This window comes from Xenopus tropicalis, chromosome 6, assembly GCF_000004195.4.
Source record: "Xenopus tropicalis strain Nigerian chromosome 6, UCB_Xtro_10.0, whole genome shotgun sequence".
Lineage (NCBI taxonomy): Eukaryota > Metazoa > Chordata > Amphibia > Anura > Pipidae > Xenopus > Xenopus tropicalis.
The window spans coordinates 87268329-87293063 of NC_030682.2; the positions used below are offsets into that span (position 1 = coordinate 87268329).

At 39.1% G+C, this 24735-nt stretch overlaps 1 protein-coding gene across 2 annotated transcripts in view; it reads right to left on the reverse strand.

The window, feature by feature from the left end:
* dusp22 (dual specificity phosphatase 22) overlaps nucleotides 1-24735 on the reverse strand; it is a 51455-nt gene that overhangs the window by 23662 nt on the left and 3058 nt on the right. Inside the window, exons 2-3 of one of the 2 annotated variants that reach the window (XM_012964578.3) lie at nucleotides 5978-6011; nucleotides 1650-1741 (exon numbers count right to left, since the gene is read on the reverse strand). In XM_012964578.3, coding sequence (XP_012820032.1) covers nucleotides 1650-1741; nucleotides 5978-6011 — 126 coding nt within the window. 2 annotated transcript variants of the gene reach the window in all.

Here is a 24735-nt window from a genome sequence, read left to right on the forward strand (position 1 = left end):
GCACCAACCATTTGAGTTTTTGCTGCGCTACCACCTTTAATGTGGGTATGGTCCATGTAGGCAAGAAAAATTTTGGCCCTTGATACCACAGAAGTTGGACAACAATGACCTAGACAATTGCAACTGGAGCAGTACTCTAAATTTTCTTTAATTTAGACACACTTTCCTCCACGCAATTCAAAACCAGAACCAACAGCTCTTAAGGTTGACCCCAGCAAAGCAATCTCCCTTTTTTACAGATACTAAGACATACCCCATGACCAAACTAAGAGAAAAATGAGAAACAAATCTCAATACCTGTACTAGCATAGATGGGAATCAAGTGAGCTAAGGTACAAGGGATTTATTAAAAATTAAAAAATGATATATCTATGATTTATAGCTCAGTTTTATATATTCTGGAGCTGTCCAGTCCTGAAACAATTCTGGACCACAGTGCGCTTCACTCGCAATACTTTTACAGGAAACATCCTACCCTGCTAATGCATATAAACAATCATCAATTTCTGTAATGCTAAACGTAGGCCCTAATTCCAATTAAATGAAGGCCAATGACAGATAAAAATCCCATAGGGAACAATATGGTGAACTATGTCATCACAAGATTTACCTTAGCAAGGCTCACTCTCCAGTATCTTGCATGGAACCTGCATGCTGTGGTCTCTATCCAGGTTTGAGAAGTGGCATTCTAGTGCATATCCTTTTTCTGATCAAGGATGTTATGACTCATGAGCTCCACAAGCTCCATCACCACTTTTTACCAACACATTCCTCCACATCCCTCATAATCTCATCTCTGTGTTGCCCAGACTGTGTTTCCCCAAAGACACAAATAAACAACCCCCATACCCTTCTATGTCCCAATCCTAGTTTTCATTTGTACCCAATCTAATGATCTCGCCTACTCCATATTCATTCCCATTCTGGTTTCTGCCTTTACTTCTTCTCTTTCCCCCTTTTATATTCTTTATTCAGTTGATTTTTGTCAGCACACACTAGCTTACTTACTATTTACTAGTTTCAGGTGCATTGTGGAAGGCATAGCTACAGCAGCATTTTATTTCCACTACTGTGCAAGCTAGAATGCTATATATATTCTGCAAAATGCTTTACCATACCTGTGTAAACATCCATAGAAGTGCCCTCTGTTTGCTTAAGAAAGCAGCTGCCATTTTAGATTGGTATAGAACACCCTAGAACACCTCTGGGCAAAGTTTACTTAAATTTCTGACAAAGCTTACCTTTCCTGCTCCTTTAAAGTGGGGGTGATATTCCAAATGGCTACTAAGTTTTGTGTCAAACTAAAGAATTTTCTTGCATGCTTATTATTTTTCACCTTCACCTGCAGTAGCATATACATGTCAAACTAGATATATGCACAATAGGAATTAGTTTTTAATCAATCAGTTGCAATGTAATCAATTATGAAAATATAATCAGTTATAGCTATCATACTAAGGGTTATGTTTACATAGGTGGTAAAAAAAGCAGTGAAAATCAAATTCCTTTCCTGCTTTTTACATTGCCATTCCATTTTCCACTGGAATATAGAATGTCTAATGAAATATAGGACATAATATTCAGGGTCCCAAATTTATTGTGCATACAGTTTATTTAGACATGCATAATCATTCAGTTGGGAGTCTTACCCCACTTACCTCCAGCATAGGCCTTGCACTATCATGGATTGAGAGTATATGAGTAATGTTGTTTTTGTGCAGCTGTTCAACATCTCGAGCATCTGCAGCCAAATAAAACAGCAAATAAAGTGAGGAATGCATTTAACAATCAAAATATTTTTATCACAATTTGTATGGATCATTTAAACAGTAAATATTAGCTGTGAGGTGCAACAAAAAGCATTTAATATTGATTAATGAAACGTTTTGATGATTTTAATGGCTATTTAAAGTCATATTTTTCTTACCTTCTGTGATTCTCCTTTCTGTTAATCACAGAACATGCATAGCATTGTGGGAATAAAAAACTTGACTAGATAAAAGCTGACTTCTGCTACATTTTTCAGAGGCACATGTGGAGAATAGCAAAGTGCAGACAGATATTGTTTTCAACAGCAAAAGTTCTCTAAAAATCTCTAGTAAATTGCAGTTAATGTATACTACATAGCAGATTAGAACTACATTTTTGGGTATTTGCGTTTGCCCTTAAATAAAAAACATGTATCATCAGACTAACCAAACACAATATAAAAGGAGCAGAAAAAGATATAGAATTATGGATAGGTATTCAATTTATAGAGAGCATGATAAAAACAGAGACCCGCTAGCAATTACTAGGTAATTTAAACAGACATTACAAGAGAAAATGTGTTCCAAAATATGTATCTTTGTCAAAATGGTGATTTTTACGTAGACTTTTTGTCACGTAAACATGAAGTTGAAAATTTTTAACCCTTCCGAAACCTAATTAGTATTATTTATTTTTTTCTGTAGTAATAAAACAGTACTTTTTACTTGATTCCAACTAAGATATAATAAATCCTTATTTGAGGCATAACAATGCTATTGGGTTTAATTAATATTTAAATTATTTTTTTAGTAGCCCTAATGTATGGAAATCCAAATTACAGAAATATTCCTTATCCAGAAAACCCCAGGTCCCGATCATTCTGGATAACAGGTCCCATACCTGTACTGCACAGTTAAAAGCAAGTGGGACCATAGGAAGGTAGCAAGACAGCAGCTCCCAACAAAAATCAGAATAGCACTTAATAGTTAGAAATCCAAGTCCAGCTTGCGACTCCTCCAGTTACATGGGAGTAGGAGAAGCAATAGGTTACCTGAAAGCAGTTCTAATGTGTAGCGCTGACTCCATCTGAAAGCCCAGACTCAGGCACAATGCACTGAGTGTGTAGATTGCTGCCTACACACCAATATTACAGCTAAAAAAATATATTTGTTGGTTCAAGAATAAAATTTTAAATGGGAGTGAAATATTTGCTGTGTAAACAGTGTAACAGTGTAAAAAAGTACACCATAGAAATCATGAAAGAATCCCTTTAAACTTATTTTCTGGAGATCATGTTCTATTTATTTTAATTTTTTTCAGATGGAAATCCAATGGGATTATAGCATCAAAATATAAATATATAAGCAAGATGGGTAGATTTTATTTCCTGAAAATGCAGTGTCTACAAAGTCCAAGAATACTTTTCTTTCTTTAACAATAATCTTAAAACAACAGCATCTCATCTATAAAACATATAAATGTCACATTTCATGCAGAACTGTATATTTTCAGAATAACTAACTACTATTAGTAGGAGCTACTAAGATGGTGCCGACTCTCACAGCTCTGTTAGAGCTCTCTTTTCTTGAAACACCTAAACGTTGCATTTGTTTGATTATAGGCAAAATTCTACCTACAGTTGGGGCAAAAGGTAGAAGGGGAGAGAAAGACAAGGGGAAGTTTGTGAAAATTATAGCGGTGCGGGACTTTAATACATTACTAGATCCCAAACTAGACAGAATACACATACGCATCCAAGAACGAACAAATCCCCAACTTTTGGATTTGCCCACCACTTACTGAGGTGTGGAGGCACCTAAAACCCCAAACTAGACAATACGCCTGTTTCTCAGCATGCCATCCTGTGTTATCCAGAGTTGACTTTGCCTTTGTAAACTATAATACTTTAACTAAGCTGGAACGAGCGGAATACCTACCCAGAGGAAAAACTGACCATGCCCTACTAGAGAAAACACTTACGGTAATGGGTAACAGACCAGGGGACAGCGGACACTAAATTTAATATAGTTATCAATCCTAGAAAATGATAAGGATCATGAAGCTATTGAATGCCATTGGGTCCTTCCCGATGGGTAAAGCAGCGGGGGCCTATGGCATACCAAGGCACATGCCACCACACTAGCCCCTCCCCCCTACTGCTGAAAACTTACAACTATGCTTATAAAAACAGAATGCTTCCAGTATCTATGCATGAGGCCACGATAGTGCTGTTACTGAAGCCAGGTAAAGACCCCACGTGCTTCCAGTTGATGAAAAAAGCTGATAACACCCTGGTGTATCAAGAGGACATCTACAACTCCTTGATGACTGCTAGACTTTGCCACGGAGATTGGAAAAATCTCTGGCTTACAGACCAAACCAACTAAATCCACTCTATTCTTAGTTGACCTGCAAAACAACCCAAACACTATGACAAGCATACCATTCCACCTGACATGTACCTTTATTACCTGGCAAAGCAATGGTCACAAATCTGGACCTTAAAATACTCTACCACAAGGAAAGCCTTATACCAGTAATGGCAAACTAGAATACAAAATGATCTTCCACCAATGTATGCTATCTTAGCTACAACTCCCTATAAATCCAACCCTATTCTAGAGAATTGTCCTTTAAAAAACCAACACCTGCTTAAGTCCTCAACTATTGACCCACAAACGCCCTTACAGTTTAATGATAGCTTGGCCCATCTGGACAGACTAACCGCACCAAAAATAAGGCTGGAGGCTGGAATATTAACAGTGGATCAAGTGTGGACAGGTCAGGGAATTACATAATTTGCTACTCTTAAACAATCCTATGATATCCCAGCCTCCCAATAACCACAACATTAGAGCAACACTACTTAAAAGTAATCAAAACCAAGAACTTACAGTTGGTTAGCTCCCCTGTGACAGAAGTACTCCACATAGAAAACCTAAGACATACAACCTCTATGTTCTACAAAGCCTTGCTGAATATAACACTTCAGAGGACCCAGCTGAAAGTTAGAGATGAATGGGAACATAATATTGAACCAATCACAGATGACCAGTGAGCACAAATGTTACAATCTCCTCTACTAATCTCCCCATTTACAAATACTGGCTGTTATACTTATATCTGGTAAACAGAGCTTATTACACTAGAATTTTTTTACATAAACCGTGTGCAGAAAAATCAGCAGTATGATTTAAGATGTAACCTGGAAGATGGTAGCTTAATGCATACCTTCTGGTCCTGTGCAAAACTTCAGCTATATTGGACTGCCATACACACCCACATCAGTAAACTTCTCGGGTTCGACCCTAAATGGTACCCGTTAGGTATGGACCCACCAACCAAGCTAACATGCTCTGCCCAAAAAATATTACACAGAATCTTCTCCCAAGCTTACAGATTAATTGCCCAGTTCTGGAAGCCACCAACCCTCCCACGTACTCTTGGAAAAAGTCAGTCCAAGAAACAGCACATTGAGGTGTGGCAACTGTGGATAATGGCATCTGACAGTAACTGAAAAGCAGGTTTGATTTACCCCCTCTGAATGGAATCTCTAAAAATGTGCTTGTAATATACACTGTTACTTAACTATATATATTTGATGGAAAATGTTTGTCTACTGTGTAATACATGTGTATTTTAACCTTCAATAAACTTACCTGAAAAAAAAAATGTAACGTTTGTTACAGATCTAAGAGCCAACAACAACAACCAATCAGCAGGTAGCATTTCCTCGGCAGTGGCAAACTGGGGCAAAACTTTGCCCTTTTTATTATATTACCACAAAGAGTCAAGATCTAACAGAAATATGCAATGATGCCCACCAGTTACCATAAATGCTAAAGGCTTTAGAGAGATTCTAATAACCTTCAACATCATGCAAAAGTATAGCCATGCGCATTGACTTTTTTTCTGGCATGTGTTGATAGCTAACCTTAGCACTCCTAAAATTTATGACTAAATTTAGCCTTTTTGCCAGCTGTCATAACTAAATGGGGTGCAAATCTGTCTAGTCTATCATCATGCACATACTGCTGCAAAATAGTTATGATTTCAAAGGTTGGATACGTGTATTGGGGCATTATGTAGCTGTTTCAAACATAAATGGTGATGATTTTATTTAAAATAGCAGAGAAATTTGTGTTACAAACTTTCTTTACACAGCCTGCTTTTGTTAAATACAGTATTATGCATTTTATACAAAACCACTAAAATAAACTCAACATACCTTTAAAGTTTCCAATAAACAAACTGGGAAGAATCTGTAGAAAACAAAGAAATTACAGTTAATGATGCTAAGCTTAATCAATACTCTATAGAGGACTAAGTAATAACAGGTGGTTATATATGTAAATATACTCAGAAAATAAACAGACCAGTAATATTTAGAACTTGCACAATGTTTCAGCTGTGGGGAAAATACCTTTCTCCGCTATCTTATGCTAAATTATCATGTCACATTTTCTACACTGCATGTTATTTGTTTTCCCCAAGTCTAACAACAAGGGGACAGGTACTGCATAATATCCCTGGAATCAAGCAATGCCTATGCAGTACTCAATTCAAGAGTGGCGGGTGGGGGAGACACCTAGGTGCACCTAAGAGCATCAGAAGGCACAACACATATTGGGGCCCTGGTGCAAGTGCTTCCCAAATAATACTTATGGTGGTTGCTAAGTGCTCTTGAACTTATGTCCCCTGGGGTTGTAAATGACCCCTTTATAGGAATTTAAGTGATATCCATCATTGCTAATACAAGTTCAACTATTTCATACAATGAAATTTCCAAGAATTTTGTGCTTTGTACTTTGTCTTTGTGACAAGATCCAAACAGCATGGTTTGTAGAGAGAGTGGAAGGAATTAGCTTGTCTACCACTGAGCCCTGACGTCAGCCAAACTGTACACTTTTGGAATGGAATGCAATACTAATTAAAGCCCTGCCCGATTACCTAACATGAGTGCTCATCCTCTTATGAATAGATGCTAAGAATGAATGTAACATTGTATATACATATGCACAGGATTCTAAGGTGTGTTGTGGAATTTAATTACAGCTGTACCTTTTTCTTCAGCATAAATCTAATGTTAATATAATAGCTCAAAGTACAGGTATCGGACCCTTATCCGGAAACCCCTTATCCAGAAAGTTCCGAATTACGGAAAGACCATCTCCCATAGACTCCATTTTAATGAAATAATTCACATTTTTAAAAATTATTTCCTTTTTCTCTTCAATAATAAAACAGTACCTTGTACTTGATCCCGACTAAGATATAATTAATCCTTACTGGAGGCAAAACAATCCTACTGGGTTTAATTACAGTTTAAATAATGTTTTTAGCAAACTTTCGGTAGGAGATCCGAATTATGGAATGTCCCCTTATCAGGAAAACCCCAGGTCCCGAGCATTCTGGATAATGGGTCCCATATCTGTATACCTATTCTCCTATTGCTTTGTTGCTTTTCTATGGGGTGGTAACTTACAGTTTACAATTTAGTTTATTTAAAGGAGATTTATTGTGCTGATAACATGTTAATTCATTATTCACATTATTACACATCAGTGTTTATACATTCATAATGTTGAACGAAAAAGTTTGAAAACCTTTTGGTATTATCTTGTTTTCTGCCCTAAATTCCTAAATTATGTTGTCTAAAATAGATACAATCTGTGTAAACTAATAAGACAAACCACTTCTTTTTGTGTATTCACACCGAGTGCTGGAAAAAGAATACAAGATATACATTCTTGTTTTGAGCAGCTAGTACAACCTCTTTTGGCAGCATTAACCGTCTCCACGCGTTTTCTCTAACTGCTAATCAGCATTAAAGTCAGGAGGGATTTTAAACCATTCCTCCTTACAAAACAGTTTCAGTTTATGGATATTTCTGAAAAAAAAAGGAATTCTGGGAATGAATTCCAAACAAACTCCTAAAAGAAATCCCATTTAACAAACTACAACTGGAAATAGACAAAAACCCAGCAACAGTTCTCTTGCATTTCAACGCCCAATCCGTCCCATCATACAAAAAATCTCTTAATCAATACGCACTCAATGCGGCCAAACTATTAATTCCTCGCAAATGGAAATCCACAACTTTGCCTACCATTGCAGAATGGACCCAAGAAATGGAGGACATCCGCAAATTTGAGGAAACACACACAGACTGATACAAAGCCAAACAAACCCATTGGGACACTTGGAGACCTTGGCGAGCATTTTTAGAAACAAAATAATAAACCCAACAAATCATCAAAATTAGTAACTACTGGAGTGTCTGCCCTGCCGAGCCAGGTTTTCAAAACAAGTTATAAAGGCAATAAGAATAATAAACGATTCTATAGGCCCCTGTCCAATGGAAGCTGGTATAAGACATGGACCCATGACTAATACTCCCCCATTTAACACCTGACGTCTCTCTCGTCTGGTACCCTCCTCCCCCCTTCCCTTCCTGGTTACCTTAATTCAATCCAACAGTTATAAACAATTACGACAACGGACAGCCTTTTTTCTTTTACATCTCTACGTTTTAAGTACTATTTGTAATAGAAAGCATTATCAACCTACCTTGTATCACATTTAATATGCCTCTCTCTACTACTATTGAACTAATGCTTTATGTTTATTTTTACTGCAAGATTGGATTGTACACAAAACCCAATAAAAATTTAAAATTAAAAAAAAAAAAAGAAATCCCATTTACATGGGTTTATCCTATAGGCTAAAGCTCACCCACTGGGCATTAAAGCAGAAGCCAGGATAATAGCTGATCAGATTCCCAACTACAGACCAGTTTTGCCTTTCTTGAGACTCATCAGTGTAGTGCAGGGTTTTCTGATCAGCTTAGGTAGAGTCACCGTGTGGTTTCACAAACAAATCATTAAGGTTGAGGAGACTGCCTCATACTGTATGATGCAGTATCCTCAACCTTAATGATTTGTTTGGATATTTCAGGGAATCCTTGCATGAACAGCTCTCTTCAGGCCATGCCACATCATCTTAGTTGGGCAGAGGTCTGAAGAAGAGGACACTGTCTTTTCTTGATTTACTCCTGTGTTTATGAAATCACCCAACTTATTCAAATTATAAAACACTACTGTGGCATTCTGTAAAATTTCTTGATACAAATTTGATTCCATTGTACTCCCTAAAAGCAAGCTGTCCAAGCCCTGATGAAAGAATGCAGCCCTAAGACATTATGCTTTCTTCTCAGTTTGTTGTTGGTGCAGTTTTATCCCCCAGATATTGTTCTGTCCATTTTTGCAGAAGAAGTGAAGTTCATACAATACTGGGCCAGATTCAGTTCTGTGAGAAAAAGTTAAATCATATTTTATCCCGTAAAAACTTATGGACGTGCTTTAATTCAAGGAGGAAAAACTTTTCTCCTAATTTAGTTTCTGTTTTTTCCCATAGATTTCAACATAATTTTCATGTGATAAACTGTGAGATATATTTTTCTGAATTGAATTTCATCTCGAATCGAATTACATCTCAAATTGAATTTCATCCAGCAGTTTTTTACATGATAAACCTTTTTCTCAGTAAACTGAATCTGGCCCAATATGCTGAACATGTATTGCTCCTTTAAATGGAACAATGACAGAAAATGTGTGCAAAACTGCAAGTAATAAAAATCCATATATAGAAGAATGGAGTAAATGTGTTGGTTACCAGGGGTTCTGCTACCATGAGATGAGTTGAGAGACTCGCCTCAGGTGGCAGAGCCCAGCAAGTAACTTAAAGCAGTGGTTCCCAACCTTTTTTGCACCACGGACCGGTTTCAAGCAAGACAATTTTTCCAAGGACCGAGGATGGGGGTGCGGCGCAACTAGTGCTAGTTAAATTTTATATTATGCACTTTACTATTACTATTATTACATACAGCTTAATAAAGTACTTTGGTCCTTGCCGTAATCAGTAGAAATCTTCCTGGGCTTCGCATAGCTATTGTCATGGCTGTGTAACGCATCAGGGAGTTGGGATAACAGGTAATTGGGAGCAGAGGTGGCCCGGTTCAGCACAGCCCACGGACTGGTGGTTGGGGACCCCTTACTTAAAGAGCTGAAATTCCAAATTTTTTAAAGCTTCCCTCTGATGCGAAACAGGCAAGGATGGGGGGGGCGAGGAGCCCAACATCAACTTGGTCGCCTCAGGCAGCTAGGACCCCTGAGGCAGCGCTGTTGGTTACACTTTATACTGTATTGAGGCCTCACACCTGCCTAGACCATGTTAAACATGCAACTAAAAGGCTGTGTAAATGCATACCCATGTCCATGCTAGCCCATATTTCACCTGTTCAGAAGATCTGAAGCCAAACAAGAAGGAAAAAAGGCTGAGCTGTGTAAAGAAAGTTCCCATAATGCCTCGCTCATGCACAGACACCAAAACCAAACTGAACATGCTCAATTAGTAAGACTTTGGGGGAGATTTATTAAGACAGAAACGCTCGGAGCGTTGATTCGAACGCTCCAAGCGTATTTTTGCCGATTTTTTTTTTTGGCGTACGCTTGCGCAAAAAATTCGTAAAGGTTCTGCCGCTGTTTACAATTGTTCGGTACGAAAATTTCGCGACTTTTGGATCACCACTACGATATTATCGTGACTAAAGTTTTTTTCGTAAGCATTTTCTTGATATTTGCAATCTTCAGAAATTACCGTATCCAATATGAATTTTTCCCATTTGGGATTCGAACTCGTGTTTTAATGAATCGGCCCCAATGAGTCAGCTTCCTGCTAAATGGCTCAGATCCACATTCCTAAGGGGGGGAGTGAGTTCTTGAAGGAGGGGGAGCAGTTAAGAGCAGAGAACAGAAAGCTGCGTGTCTGTGGCACAGGAATTACAGACACAACTAATCTTTTTTCAGAGAAGTCAGTGCAGCGTTTCTGTGAGTGCTTATGGCTGTATTCACATAGACCTTTCTGATAAAGCTTACTTAGTTTTTACCTTTCTTTCTCCTTTCATTTTGTGCATGATAGAACTTTTAAAATGTACCATAATTAAATAAATTATTAGGAGAGGCAGAAAACTGGTTAAAATATTTCTGACTGAGCAAAGAGAATATAAATAAACTGTGCACATCAGTCTGTGTGACAAGGCTGGACACACTTCCTCTAGCCATAGCAACATCTAAATATCCTTGCAACCAGATCAACAATCAGCGGAGGAATGCTTTTAAATCTGTCACTGTATATCCATGATTAACTGCTGGGTGACACTGAGAATGCTATTTTGGGAACGTGATCAAGTAATGAACACACAGCTGAGAGTTTTGAATACAAAAACAAAAAAAGAGCAGATAAACTAGAACAAACCCTAATCTTTTCAGTGTCTCGGGAACTAACCATTATTCTTACTAGGTCACAAAGATATTCATCCTAGAAAGAATTCTTTGAAGCAATTTTGTGGGAAAATCATTTTTCAGTAGACGTTTTCCATATATAGCATCTGTCATTATTAGGGCAGTGGCAGACGGGGAGATTAGGCGCCCTGCGGCAAATCTTCGTAGTCGCGGACGACTAATCTCCCTGCAATGCCATCCCACCGGCTAGAATGTAAATCGCCAGTGGGATGTAATACGCAACACTGCGATGTCCCGAAGTCGCCCGAAGTTTCCTCTCAAGACAACTTCGGGCGACTTCAGGACATCGCAGCGACATGTATTCCATCCCACCGGTGATTTACATTCTAGCCGGTGGGATGGCATTGCACGGGAGATTAGTCGCCCGCTACAACGAAGGTTTGTCGCGGGGCGCCTAATCTCCCCGTCTGCCACTGCCCTAAGGGATGGACACAGATGGAGGAGCAGATTGTGGTAGACGGAGTAGGCACTGGTATAATTATTTCTATTGTGCCTAATCATATGGGTGTACAATGTGTACCTTTAGAAAGGTGTTAGATGCAACCAGGGAGGAGCTAAAAGCTCTGAAAATTCTTCTGCTTGCAGATGTATGACACCCGCACCCCCCAAATTGCACCTGCCGTGGCCTAAGCCACCCCTGAGCGCACGTAAATAAAACTTACTTTCAGCGCGTCAGGGGATATCTGCAGCCCGGTTATCAAGTCTGGGCCAGCGGGGCCCACAAGCGGCTCAGTCTGACCCTGAATATAAAAGTTCAGTGTATCATATATCTCCCTCCATGAATATCTACAACAGAAAGACTTTCACCCTAAATTTCACTGTGTATCTAGGAGAATGGAGAGTTTACCCTAACTTGCATTAATGCTGAGCCCTCCTCTGCCACTGGCCCAAACACCACCATTGGATCCAGGTCCACATTTTGGGTACCACTGTTTTATATGATGAAGTAGAAAGATAAAGAGTAGTCTGTCCTATAAGGGGATCACATCACTCCCAGTACAGTATGACTCCTCCAAGACTCTTGCATTATATGTGAGAGTGTCAGTAGGAAATGTACTCTGGACTGTGTTCGGCCTTTTTATAAAAGAATAAACACTGCAGCTGGCCTCTCTGAGTGAAACTGATAGAAGTCCTATCATTGCTAAGAATATATCAATAGCACTATAAATACTTAATTTAAATGATGATGTCTAGGCATGGATTCGCGGCGAATTTCCGCGTTTCGCCATTTCCGGATTGTTTCGCGAAACGGATGAAAAAATTTGACACACGTCCAAAAATTGTCGCAAGAATAGTCATGCGTCCAAAAATTGTCACAAGAATAGTCGCGGGCGTCAAAAGAATAGTCACATGTTCAAATTGTCGCAAGAATAGAGGAACTATTTGATCCGGGAGAGGGTCAATCTTTTATCTCTGAAGAAGGTGAAGTCTTGTCAGAGGAGGAAACTGCTTTAGATTTAGCAGTTATAGACAGCCTAGTTAGAGCTGTAAGAAAAGCATTGACCCTGACGGAGGAGATTCCTAAGAGTACAGCGGCTGATAAAGTCTTTCCTTCCATGAAAAAGAAGGGAGTTACTTTTCCAGTGCATGAGTCAATCAAGGAGTTAATCACCTCAGAGTGGAAGGTGACAGAGAAAGAGGTGTTAATACAAGGAAAATTTGCAAAGATACCCAGTGGAGGAAACATTCTCTAAAGTATGGGACAATCCTCCAAAGGTGGATGCTGCATTTGTTCGATTAGCGAAGAGGACTACTCTCCCTGTGGATGATGCTGCTCAAAGACCCAATGGAAAAGTGCTTAGAATTTAATCTAAAGAAATCATTTGTAGCAGCTGGAGCAGCCTGCAGACCGGCAGTCGCTTCAACCTCAACGTCCAGAGCTATGAAAGTTTGGCTAGATAATTTGGAGAATGCCATTACCTCAAATGTTAAGAGATCAAATTTGAAGAAGATGGTCACTGAGATGAAGTTGGCAGCTGAGTTTATGGCTGATGCTTCGGTGGATTTGGTCAAGCTGTCGCTAGATCTATGGCCCTTTCGGTGGTGTCAAGGCGAGCATTATGGCTAAAGCCATGGATGGCTGATTCTTCCTCCAAGTCTATTCTCTGCCAGTTAGCCTTTGAGGGTGAGATGCTATTTGGAAAGAAGCTAGACTCCATAATTAAAAAGGCATCGGGAGGTAAGAGTGTCTTCTTACCCCAAGAGAAGAGATACAACAGCCAGAAATCTACAGACTATCAGAGAGATCGTTCCTTTCGCAGTTCAAGATTTTCCGGTCATGATAAATCATATACCAGACAATTGAACTGGAGATCGAAACGTGGGGAGACTAGGCAGACAGGCAGGAAGAGCTCTGCTTTTACTCCAACTTTGGGGAAATCACAATGAGGTTCAGCCGGTCCACATAGGCGCAAGACTACAGCTTTTTCACGAAGTCTGGGCCTCAACAGTGAGAGATGCTTGGGTCTTAGGAGTTGTCCGGAAAGGGTATCGACTCGAATTCCTGAGAAGACCCAAAATAAATGTTTTTTGAAAATCAATACCTCCAAAAATTCCTCAGGCAGGTGCAATTTTCCGGGAGTATGTAAATGCACTCACGGAGTCAGGGGCTGTGGAGGAAGTCCCTCCCTCCCTCGTTCTACTCAAAGTTCTTTTTGGTGCGGAAATCCTTGGAGGCCTTCAGACCGGTCCTAGATCTCAGACCACTAAACCAATTTATTCATTGCAGACTGTTCAAGATGGAGTCCTTAAAGTCTATAATTCTGGCAGTTTCTCAAAGGTGGTTAATAAATCTCGATTTGAAGGATACAAATTTCCATGTCCCCATGCACAAAGCAGACAGAAAGTTTCTGCGGTTTGCGGTGGGGCAGCATCACGTGCAGTTAACATGTCTGCCGTTTGGCCTTTCCACTTCGCCCAGAACATTTACAAAAGTGCTGGTAACATTACAGCAATTGTAAGAGAGGAAGGAATTGCGGCTTATCACTACCTAGACGACATTCTGTTGGTGGCGGACACAGAAACAGATGCAGTCAGAAACAGGGACAGAACCATAAGTAGACTGCAGCAGTTCGGCTGGGTCATAAATTGGGAGAAAAGTTGCCTTTCTCCAACACAAAGCCTGGTGTTACTTGGCGCACATATCAGGACATTTTGGTCTGCCTTTCTCTGGAGAAGATCCAGAAGATAAGGGAACAGGTGCGGTGTCTGAGAAGCCAGTCCGTGGTTTCAGTGAGAATGTGTATGTCAGTACTCGGCCTGATTTCCTCGCCCATACAGATGGTGAAGTGGGCAAGATGGCATATGAGGTCTCTGCAAAACTTCCTGTTCCGGTCAGGAGTCTTCAACCCTCTGAGATTGAATCAGCATCTCTATTTACCTGAAAAGGTAAAACAGAGTTTAGACTGGTGGCTCGTCCCAGAAAATCTGTCACGGGGATTGCCCCTTGCAGATCCAGAGTGCTTAGTCATCACCACGGATGCCTCAGAGAAAGGCTGGGGGGCAGTTCTGGACAACCAGACCGCTCAAGGTCAGTGGAACTGTCATGCGGTTTCCTCCAATATCCTGGAACTGAGGGCAATAGGTCAGGTGCTGCTTTCCTTTGCCCAGGAGATAGCCCACAGCTGGGTAAAAGTCAGGTCAGACAACGCTACAGCGGTGGCTTATATCCAGAGACAAGGAGGAACTAAGAGTCCAAGTCTGATGAAGGCGGTGTCTCCAATAATGTCTTGGGCAGAACAGAATTTAGCAGGGTTGGCTGCGCTGCATGTGCCAGGGGTGCAGAACCTCCAGGCCGACTTCCTCAGTCGCAATACATTGGATCGAATGGAGCCTGAATCCAGCAGTATTTCGGATGATTGTTCGAAGGTTTGGTACCCCAGAGATAGACCTGATGGCAACATCTCAAAACCACAAGTGTCAACAATTCTTCTCCAGAGTTCCTTCCCAGTCCACGGCGGGCGTGGATGCTTTGCTTCAAGACTGGAGCAGGACGTTCGCCTATGTTTTTCCTCCTTTTCGCATGATATGGCGGATACTGAAAAAAATAGACAAGGAGGGGGCGCTAGTTATAGCCGTAGTGCCCCATTGGCCGAGACATCCTTGGTACCCGCTGCTCCGGCAGTTGGCAGTGAGGACACCAATGAAGCTTCCGCGTTGGCAAAATCTGCTGTCACAGGGCCCAATTTACTACTAAGACGTGGGTCATCTGTCCTTATTGGCCTGGAAATTGAAAGGCAGGAGTTGTTGAGAAAAGGTTGTCAAGAGAAACTATTATCCTTGCTATTAAAATCAAGAAAGGCCTCTACCTCTGCTCAATACCAGAAAGTATGGAATTGTTTTGCGCAGTTTGCTCTAGAAAAAGGGTCAGATCCACAGAATCTGGATTCAAGCCTTATAGTTCAATTTTTGTTTTCAGGATACAAAAAAGGCTTCAGCAATAGTACATTGCAGGGTCAGGTGTCAGCTTTGTCAGCTTTGACAGAGAAAGTCTGGTCGGAAGATTTGTTGATCAAAAGATTTTTCAACGCCTTAAAGAAAGTTCGCCCATATTTTAAACCTAGAATTCCTCCTTGGGATCTACCTTTAGTCTTAAAGACTTTAATGTCGGCTCCATTTGAACCGCTGGAGAAAGCTTCTGATTGGCATGCAACACTCAAAGTACTGTTTTTGGTGGCCATTATCTCAGCCTGTCGAGTCGGGGAGATATGCTCAGGGCTGTGGAGTTGGAGTCGAAGAGTCGGAGGCAATTTTGGGTACCTGGAGTCGGAGTCGGCAAGAAATTAACTGACTCCGACTCCTACTAAATTTAAATGGAAATTAAAAAAAATAAATAAATAAAGCAAGTTTAAATGTCCCAATTCACAAACAGTCATAATTAATTACTTCTCTGCTATAAGAATAAAGCCCAATGCACGCAGTGCATAAACGAACACGTTGAGTGACCATGAAGCATGCTTTGCATTGCCTGTATGAATGTATAATATACATTAGCATATTAAAAACAGAGGAGTCGGAAGTATCAGAAACTGAGGAGTCGGAGAATTTATCTACCGACTCCACAGCCCTGGATATGCTCCCTCTCAGCCAGAGAACCACATACTGTGGTATTTGAAGACAAGGTGGTGATGAGGCCAGTGTTCGGATTTCTACCAAAGGTGGTATTCTCAATTTCATTCAGAGCTGGAGGTGGTTCTGGCTTCATTCTGTCCAGATCCCAAGTCAGAGCAGGAGAGGCTTTGGCACACCCTGGATTTGGTCCAAGCAATATCGCATTACTTAGAACAAACAGATTCTTGGTGCAAATCTGACAAGTTGTTTATAACTCCAAGGGGCTCAAGAAAAGGGTGTGCCCCATCTAAAGTGACAGTCGATGGATTGTCTCCTGTATCATCTTGACTTACCAGTTGGTTGGCAGGGAGATCCCAAGGGATCTTAAGGCACATTCCACCAGGGCAGTGGCTACATCCTGGGCAGCAGAAGCCAGGGCTCCGCCAGAGGCAATCTGTAAGGCAGCAAGGTGGTCTTCTGCTTCTACCTTTATCCGGCACTACAAGCTAGATGTGTTGCAGTCCCAGGAGGCGAGATTTGGAAGAAAGATTCTTCAGGCAGTCATTCACTGAATGTTCTGTAATAAATTTGGTTAAGCAGCCTTGTTGTCCCTCCCTTCTTTTAGCTTGGGAAATTCCCATTGTTGGTGATTTGCTGCCATGGCGACTTGGGAAATAGAGACATTTTATCATCTTACCGTAATTTCTATTTCCAAGTCACTCTTCATGGCAGCATTCACCAACCTCCCTTCCTTCAGTTGCTTGGTTACTAAGACTAAGGGGCTGTGGGGAGGTGGGGACTTATATGTGTTAAGCTTAACACTTTCCTGTCCAGTGACCTAGAGGGGCGGAGATTACCCATTGTTGGTGAATGCTGCCATGAAGAGTGACTTGGAAATAGAAATTACGGTAAGATGATAAAGTTTCTCTATTTTTTTAATAAAAAACTTACAATGCACTGTTCCAAATTATAACGCACAGTAAGTTTCAAAACACTTTATAGGTTGTAAAGAACTGAAAATTGTCATTTGTTGTGTTTGCAGCATATTTACTGAAATAAAAAGCTATTTCAATCAAACTTTTAACAACATTTTAATTTTTAAACATTTTAACAGGTCACGTTACATTTTAACATAGGACCCCTTATTTGATATCAGCTTCACAAGCCTTGCATCCATTGAACTTGTGAGGTTTTGGACAGTTTCTGCATGAATCTGTTTGCAAGATGTCAGAATAGGCTCCCAGAGCTGCTGTTTGGATGTAAATTGCCTCCCACCCTCATAGATCTTTTGCTTGAGGATGCTCCAAAGGTTCTCAATAGGATTGAGGTTAGGGGAGGATGGAGGCCCCACCATGACTTTCTCTACTTTTATCCCCATAGCAGCCATTGATGCAGAGGTATTCTTTGCAGCATAAGATGGTGCATTGTAATGCATGAAGATGATTTTATTACGGAAAGCATAGTTCTTCCTTCTGTACCAGGGAAGAAAGTGATCAGTCAGAAACTCCACATACTTTGCAGAGGTCATCTTTACACCTTTGGGGACCCTAAAGGGGCCAACCAGCTCTCTTCTCATAATTCCGGCCCAAAACATGACTCCACCACCTCCTTGCTGACGTTGCAGCCTTGTTGGAAGACGGTGGCCTTCCACCAACCATCCACTACTCCATCAATCTGGACCATCCAGTGTTGCACGGCATTTATCAGTGAACAGGATTGTTTGAAAATTAGTCTCCATGTATTTCTCTGCCCAATGCAGCCGTTTCTGCATGTGAGCATTGGTTAGTGGTGGCCAAATAGAAGGTTTATGCACAGTTGCAAGACTCTGGAGGACTCTACACCTTGATGTACGTGGGACTTCAGAGGCACCAGCAGCTTCAAATATCTGTTTACTGCTATGTAATGGCATTTTAGCAGCAGCTTTCTTGATCCGATACATGGATCTGGCAGAAATCTTCCTTTAATGTGCCTTTATCTGCACAAACACGTCTGTGCTCTGAATCAGTCACAAATCTCTTAATAGTGCGATGATTACGCTTAAATAGAATTTGCATAACAATTTGGAACAGTGCATTGTAAGTTTTTTATTCTTAAAAAAAAATACTGTTATCATTAGGAGGTTTGTTCAATACAATTTGAATTGTACTCTTAATAGTTGATAACATTAGAATTATACTGACTGTTATTTACATCAATTATTTTGGTAAATGAGAAAAATATAATTTGCATAATAATTTGGAACAGGGTGTAAACACATCTTTGACCAACAGTTGGTGGGTGCTGGTTTCAGACTCAAACTTGAATAGGTAATATGTTTCCTAGTATTGGCCTGGTGCTCAACGACATCCAGGACATTTCATTTTTTTTTCTTGGTTCTACAAAAAACACCTGACTGGCAAGATTCCTAAAAAGTCAGAGTAAAGCCTTTTGGTCATTTCCTTTTGTCTTCCTGCACCCCAGACATATGTGCTCCTTCACATTCTCACAAACACACTATACACATCCCTGGGCAGTTGAACAGGGAGAAAATAGGCGCACATACAAACATGCAACTTGGCAGAGAATTCCATGACAGAAACATTATATTATGACAAAATGCAGAGCATTATACAACAGAACAAGAAAAATAACCGAGTCATATCCAGATGAAAGGATGGGGTATACAAATTTAAATGGAGTAAACATATTCAATAGTGCATTACAAAGAACATAAATTCTTATTGCATATTTATCAATATGTGTATTTAATTTTACACCAAACAAGAATTTGGCATAAATTTCTACAGTGGTGGCTTTTAATGCTAAGCTTCCCCATTTGTCTACATTTAGTTGCAATGGAATTTAAGCTACAATTGTACACATGTAAAAACCAGCATAGTAAGCCAAACTGCATAAAAATGTCTTTCACACTAAATAAAACAGATTCTATTTTCTAGTTTCTCAGTTTTAATATATTCGCCCAACTTTTTCCTTAAAGAGAAGGAAAGGGTTACTCTCTTGCGGGTGCCAGTTTATTAGGGAACCTCAGTGATTATAATCACTAACAAACAAGTCAAGTGAGCAGTGTGCTGCCATATTATCTTCAATCACAGGGATCCCCTGTGGCTACCCTTTTTGTGTGCATGCACTGTAGACTAATATCGGATGACAAAATACAGTTTTTTTTCTATGATGTGTCTGTGCATCCATCCTGGGAAGCAGGATAACAGATAGCTGGAGAGGAATTAAATTATAGGGTACAGATATGGGATCCCTTATCCGGAAACCCGTTATCCAAAAAACGCTGAATTATGGAAAGCCCATCTCCCATAGACTCCATTTTAATTAAATAATTCCGATTTTTAAAATTGATTCCCTTTTTCTCTGTAATAATAAAACAGTACTTTGTGTTTGATCCCAACTAAGATATAATTGATCCTTATTGGAGGCAAAACAATCCTATTGGGTTTAATTAATGTTTTATTGATTTTTTAAGTAGGCTTAAGGTATGAAGATCTAAATTACGGAAAGACCCCTTATCCGGAAAACCCTTGGTCCCGAGCATTCCTGATAACGGGTCCTATACCTGTACTAGCATTATACCCCAGGTTGGTGTGTTTAATGTTAGCAATTATAATTACTGTATTTCTGTGCTGTTTTTATACTTTTATAAATGAGACTATATAATATTTATACTACAGGTATAGGACCCATTAGCCAGAATGCTCGGGACCAAGGGTATTCCAGATAAGGGGTCTTTCCGTAATTTGGATCTCCATACCTTAAGTCTACTAAAAAATCAATAAAACATTATTTAAACCCAATAGGATTATTTATATTTTAGTTGGGATCAATTACAAGGCACTGTTTTATTTCTACAGAGAAAAAGGAAATCCCTTTTAAAATTCTAAATTATTTGATTAAAATGGAGTCTATGAGAGACGGGCTTTCCATAATTTGGAGCTTTCTGGATAATGGGTTTCCGGATAAGGGATCCTATACCTGTATATGAGAAGAAATAACATGGGTGATCTTTGCAGTTCAAACTAATCCGCTAAAAAGGTAATGGACTATATATAAAGCTCCTTATCAAATATTTGCAAATTCATCAAAGCACAAACAAAGTAAGTACATCTGAATCCTTGTTTATGTTGAAATATGTCTAATGTTGAATGAGAGAATTACCCCCTTATCCTGCAGAGTGCTTTAGCTCTAAGTTGTAGCTGGAGTCAAATGCCAATACTGAAATACCAACAATGTCATTCTTGTGACTAGGCTCTCTGATCCTCTCTTTAACCTATAACCCTTGCTTGTTAAATTAATGTAAGGTATCCTGTTTGTAAGTAATCATTGCTAAGTTCTGTGTAACTTACTGGTGCTATATAATGATGCAGACCGCTAAATGATGCTCCATATTTGCAACATTTCAGATACTCAAGCCTTTCTCAATCAGGAAGAAATGTGAAACAGACAATTAAACTATTTAAAAGTACATACAACCGCACTTAATAACAAAATAATTTGTTCATATCAAAATAGACTAAAAGCATCATTAATGCATTTAAATCTCAGTTCTTGTTTAGGTATTACAGTTTAAAGTATTCAAACTATACAATCCTACATTTGCCTTTTTTTAAAAAAACAACCCAGCATGTCAGGATCACTTAGGACTTATTATCCTTGTTATAATATTATTTGCTTTCAGTGGTGTAACTACTATACATGAAGACCACACAACAGTGGGGTGCCCTTTCTCCCAATATTAACTTTGCCGCCGGCTGCAAACAAGCAAGTGAGCAAAGTGGTCTTTTGAGCTAAGAATTTACTTCACTTTTGAAGGCTTAGTACGAAAGTCATCCCCCCCTTTTTTTTTTTATCACTACCAGTGTCTTTATGCATATAAACCCTTGCTTATAGCCAAGAATATTCTCTTGACTAATGAACATTTTATCATGTCAATTCAGCTAAACATCACCCACAAGAAACAAATGGAGTTCCCTTTGTGCTCCATGGTTTTTATCTTCTGCAGTGCCAATCAGAGAAGCAAAGAAGCATTCAGTGCATTATAATCATTTAAGGATATACAGTGAAGTAAACCACTAGCCTTGGAAGTAGTTCAGGAAGTTTCAGTAAAAACTTTGACACAGATAAAATGAAAAAGCTATTTTAAGCAATATTTAAAATATAAGTGCTTCTCCCCCATATGTAATAAAAGGCACTATGTTCGCCCAGTAGCTGTAACACATAGCAACCAATAAGATATTTACTTTCAATCTGGTGACCAGTAAATGCTCCCTGGTAATTGGTTGCTATTGGTTACTTTTTCTAGGCAAACTTAGTGCCTTTTATCACCTAACTCCATCTGTCAATATGAAGACAATCATCTTGAACAAAGAATATCCCTTTTCTGCATGGTTTTTTTTTTGTTTTTTTTTTTTTTAAATCCAGGTGGGAAACCTAGTTTTGCTTGTTCTAGCTGTACTAAATCTGAATGTTTTCCATAGAATACAATGATGGTAAGTATAGTATAAATGCAAATATGCAGATGCTCTACACAAGCAAAAATCTCTAGAAAGGTCCAAATTATGGGAAGGACATCTCCGATAGACTCCGTTTAAAGGAACAGTAACACCATAAAATGAAAGTGTTTTAAAGTAATTAAATATAATGTAATGTTGTCCTGCACACGCAAACTGGTGTGTTTGCTTCAGAAACACGAGTATAGTTTAGATTAATTAGCTGCTGTGTAGCCTTGGGGTAAAGATTAAAAGGATAAAAGGCTCAGGTTAAATAGCAGTTATAGCTCCATAGAACACCATTGTATTCTACATAGTTTATCTGTTATCTGTTATTTAACCTGTGCCATTTAAGCTGCCCATACACGGACAGATCCGCTCGCTTGGCGATGTCACCAAGCGAGCAGATCTTCACCCGATAATCCCACCTACGGGTGGGCGATATCGGGGAACCTGTAGGCGAATTCAGTCGTTTGCCCTGGAGCCGATGTGGTCCCCAATCCGACTGAATTTTCTAACCTGGCCGATTTCAGGCCAGATATCGGTCGGCCAGACCCCTCATTTCTGCCCCTCATTTCTGCCCCAAGGGACCAATATCGGCAGCTACAATCGGCCCGTGTATGGGGATCTTTAGTCCTATTACATTTGGCTCCATGGCTACACAACAGATTATTTATATAAAGTATAGTATTCTTTATACAGACCCACTTGAGTCTAATCATTCTAATTAAAAATTATTTAATTATTGCCTTTTTTCTCTGCAATTATAGAACAGCACCTTGTACTTGATAATAGATGCATGTTGGTGGTTAATCAATCCTAATTTTTAAATGATTTTTAGCAGACTTTAGGTAAGGTAATCCAAATTACATAAAACATAAGATTAAGACTCTTTATCCAGAAAACCACAAGTACCAAGCATTCTGGATAACAGACCCAATACATGTACCATATATTAAATTATTAGAAGATACACACTATTACCCTCATGGATGCTGCAAAGGTCAAGAACTTATGAGGAGCTACAGCGAAAGAGTTTATTTGCCTATCATACATCATACACTTCTAGCATAGGCATCCATCAGTGCTAGTAAGATTTGTGAAGGGAATAGCCCCTAAACAAGGTAACATTGTTTCAAGATTTTTATTGTGTGTAAACAAAGTTTTGTTTTGGCAATAAGTACTGCCCTTTAAAATACAAAATACCCTTGTCATTTTTTTTTTTTTTTGAACAGCACTTGCTAGTCAAACTGCACAGAAGTGAAAACACCTCACACTGGTTCTGACATGATCTAGTTGGAACAAAATAATGCAGATAAGAGGCAGAAATACAAACAAGAAGCAGTACTTGTGTGGTAAGCAGCCAAGACAGCCACCAAAACAGAAAGAATGGCATTGTTCTAAGGCTAACCAAAAATGTTCAGCTAGGGCTTCAACACCAGCATCTGCACTCTCTCTTTCATGCAGTTCCCATTCAAGTCAATGGAAAGCACATAGTGGGGGAATTACTAACATTCATGATTCATAATTTTGTGGAAAACTATGATTTTGTTGTGAAAAAAAACTTTTTTTTACAAAACTGCAACAAATCTGAAAGAAAAAGTACATATTTTGAAAGCTATCGAGGTCATGTACAGAAGATCTTTCTTTGATTCATGGTTTTAGAAGTGATGGGGATTTTAGGAAGTTTTCATTTGTAAAACAATACATGTCTTTTTTGTTTGTGCTTTTTCAGAGATCCACAAGTTTCCTCTCTGAATGAAATTACTAAATAAGATGAGCCATTAGATAGCTACAGAACTGCATTCATTCTTTAATCTAAACTGGATGCATGTGATTGGACCACCATCTCCCTGCTACAGCCTTTATCAAATACAACTGCCAGAATTCTCCTCTCATCCAAGAGAGTACAGGCCCCTTCACTGTTGAAGTCCTTATCAAGACTTCCCATAAAACAAATAATAATTTATAAGCTTCTTCTCATAACCAAATGCACCACATTAAATTGAATAGTTAGATTTATATGATTTATGCACCATCTCATACAAATTATACTAAATTAAGGGCCAGATTTATCAAAATGTGAGATTAGAACCAACTTTTCTTAGTGTCATTTGCCTTAATTTAGTATTTAATAAAAATAAGCATCTGAGTGAAAAAAACGTGAAATCAGAGCTTACTACAGAAAAAATCACCTACTTTCTATTTATTGCTATGCGATCTTTAGAAATGTAATTATCAAATGGTGAACAATAACTTTTACCCATTGATAAATACAGTTTTAAACTGGGTGAATTTTTCTATTGTGAACCCTAACCTTGCATTTTGATAAATCTGTCCCAAAACGTTACTGCAGAGTCACATATATACCTTAATTATTCTTTTTTCGGACATCTGGCTAAATTTTAGGCAAATCTTTTGTGATGTATTCATTGTTCGGTACAGATCAATCATTCATTGCAAACTTTCACTTATTTGTCTCATTACAAATAATCATGCTTGTTCTGCAGCTAAAATACCAAAGTGATACAAGTAGCCAAAATGTCTTTCTTTTGTTCTAGGGAGGGTTTTCAGACATATGGCACAGATGGTTCATACTGTATTATGTTTCTATGATTATGTTTTCATTCAGTTGCTGGATAATATCACACTATATAACACTGAACAGAGAACCATATTCCATGTAATATTTGATTTAAATCTGTTTATGAGCCCATTTCCTACGTTACACCTGTAATCCAGTAATTACCTTTCATATGCCTTGCCATTCTTGGCTGCTCTTAGATCTGCCATGTACACATACAACTCAACGTTCCTTAAAATGACATTTTAATCTACTTTACCATGTTCTTCTATTGTTAAATGAGCTAACCACAACACAACACTTTCAATGCCCCAGAGACACAAATCTATAGGATAATTTTCTGATGGACACTGGGAGCTTGTAAGAGTAGTAAGAAGTAGCAGTCATCATATAACCTGCTAATTGCAAATTAGCAATTGCCAGATTGAACAATGCAATCAATCACCTTAGTTATGGGTTCCTTTTTGTGGGCAAACACAATAAAATGAACACATGT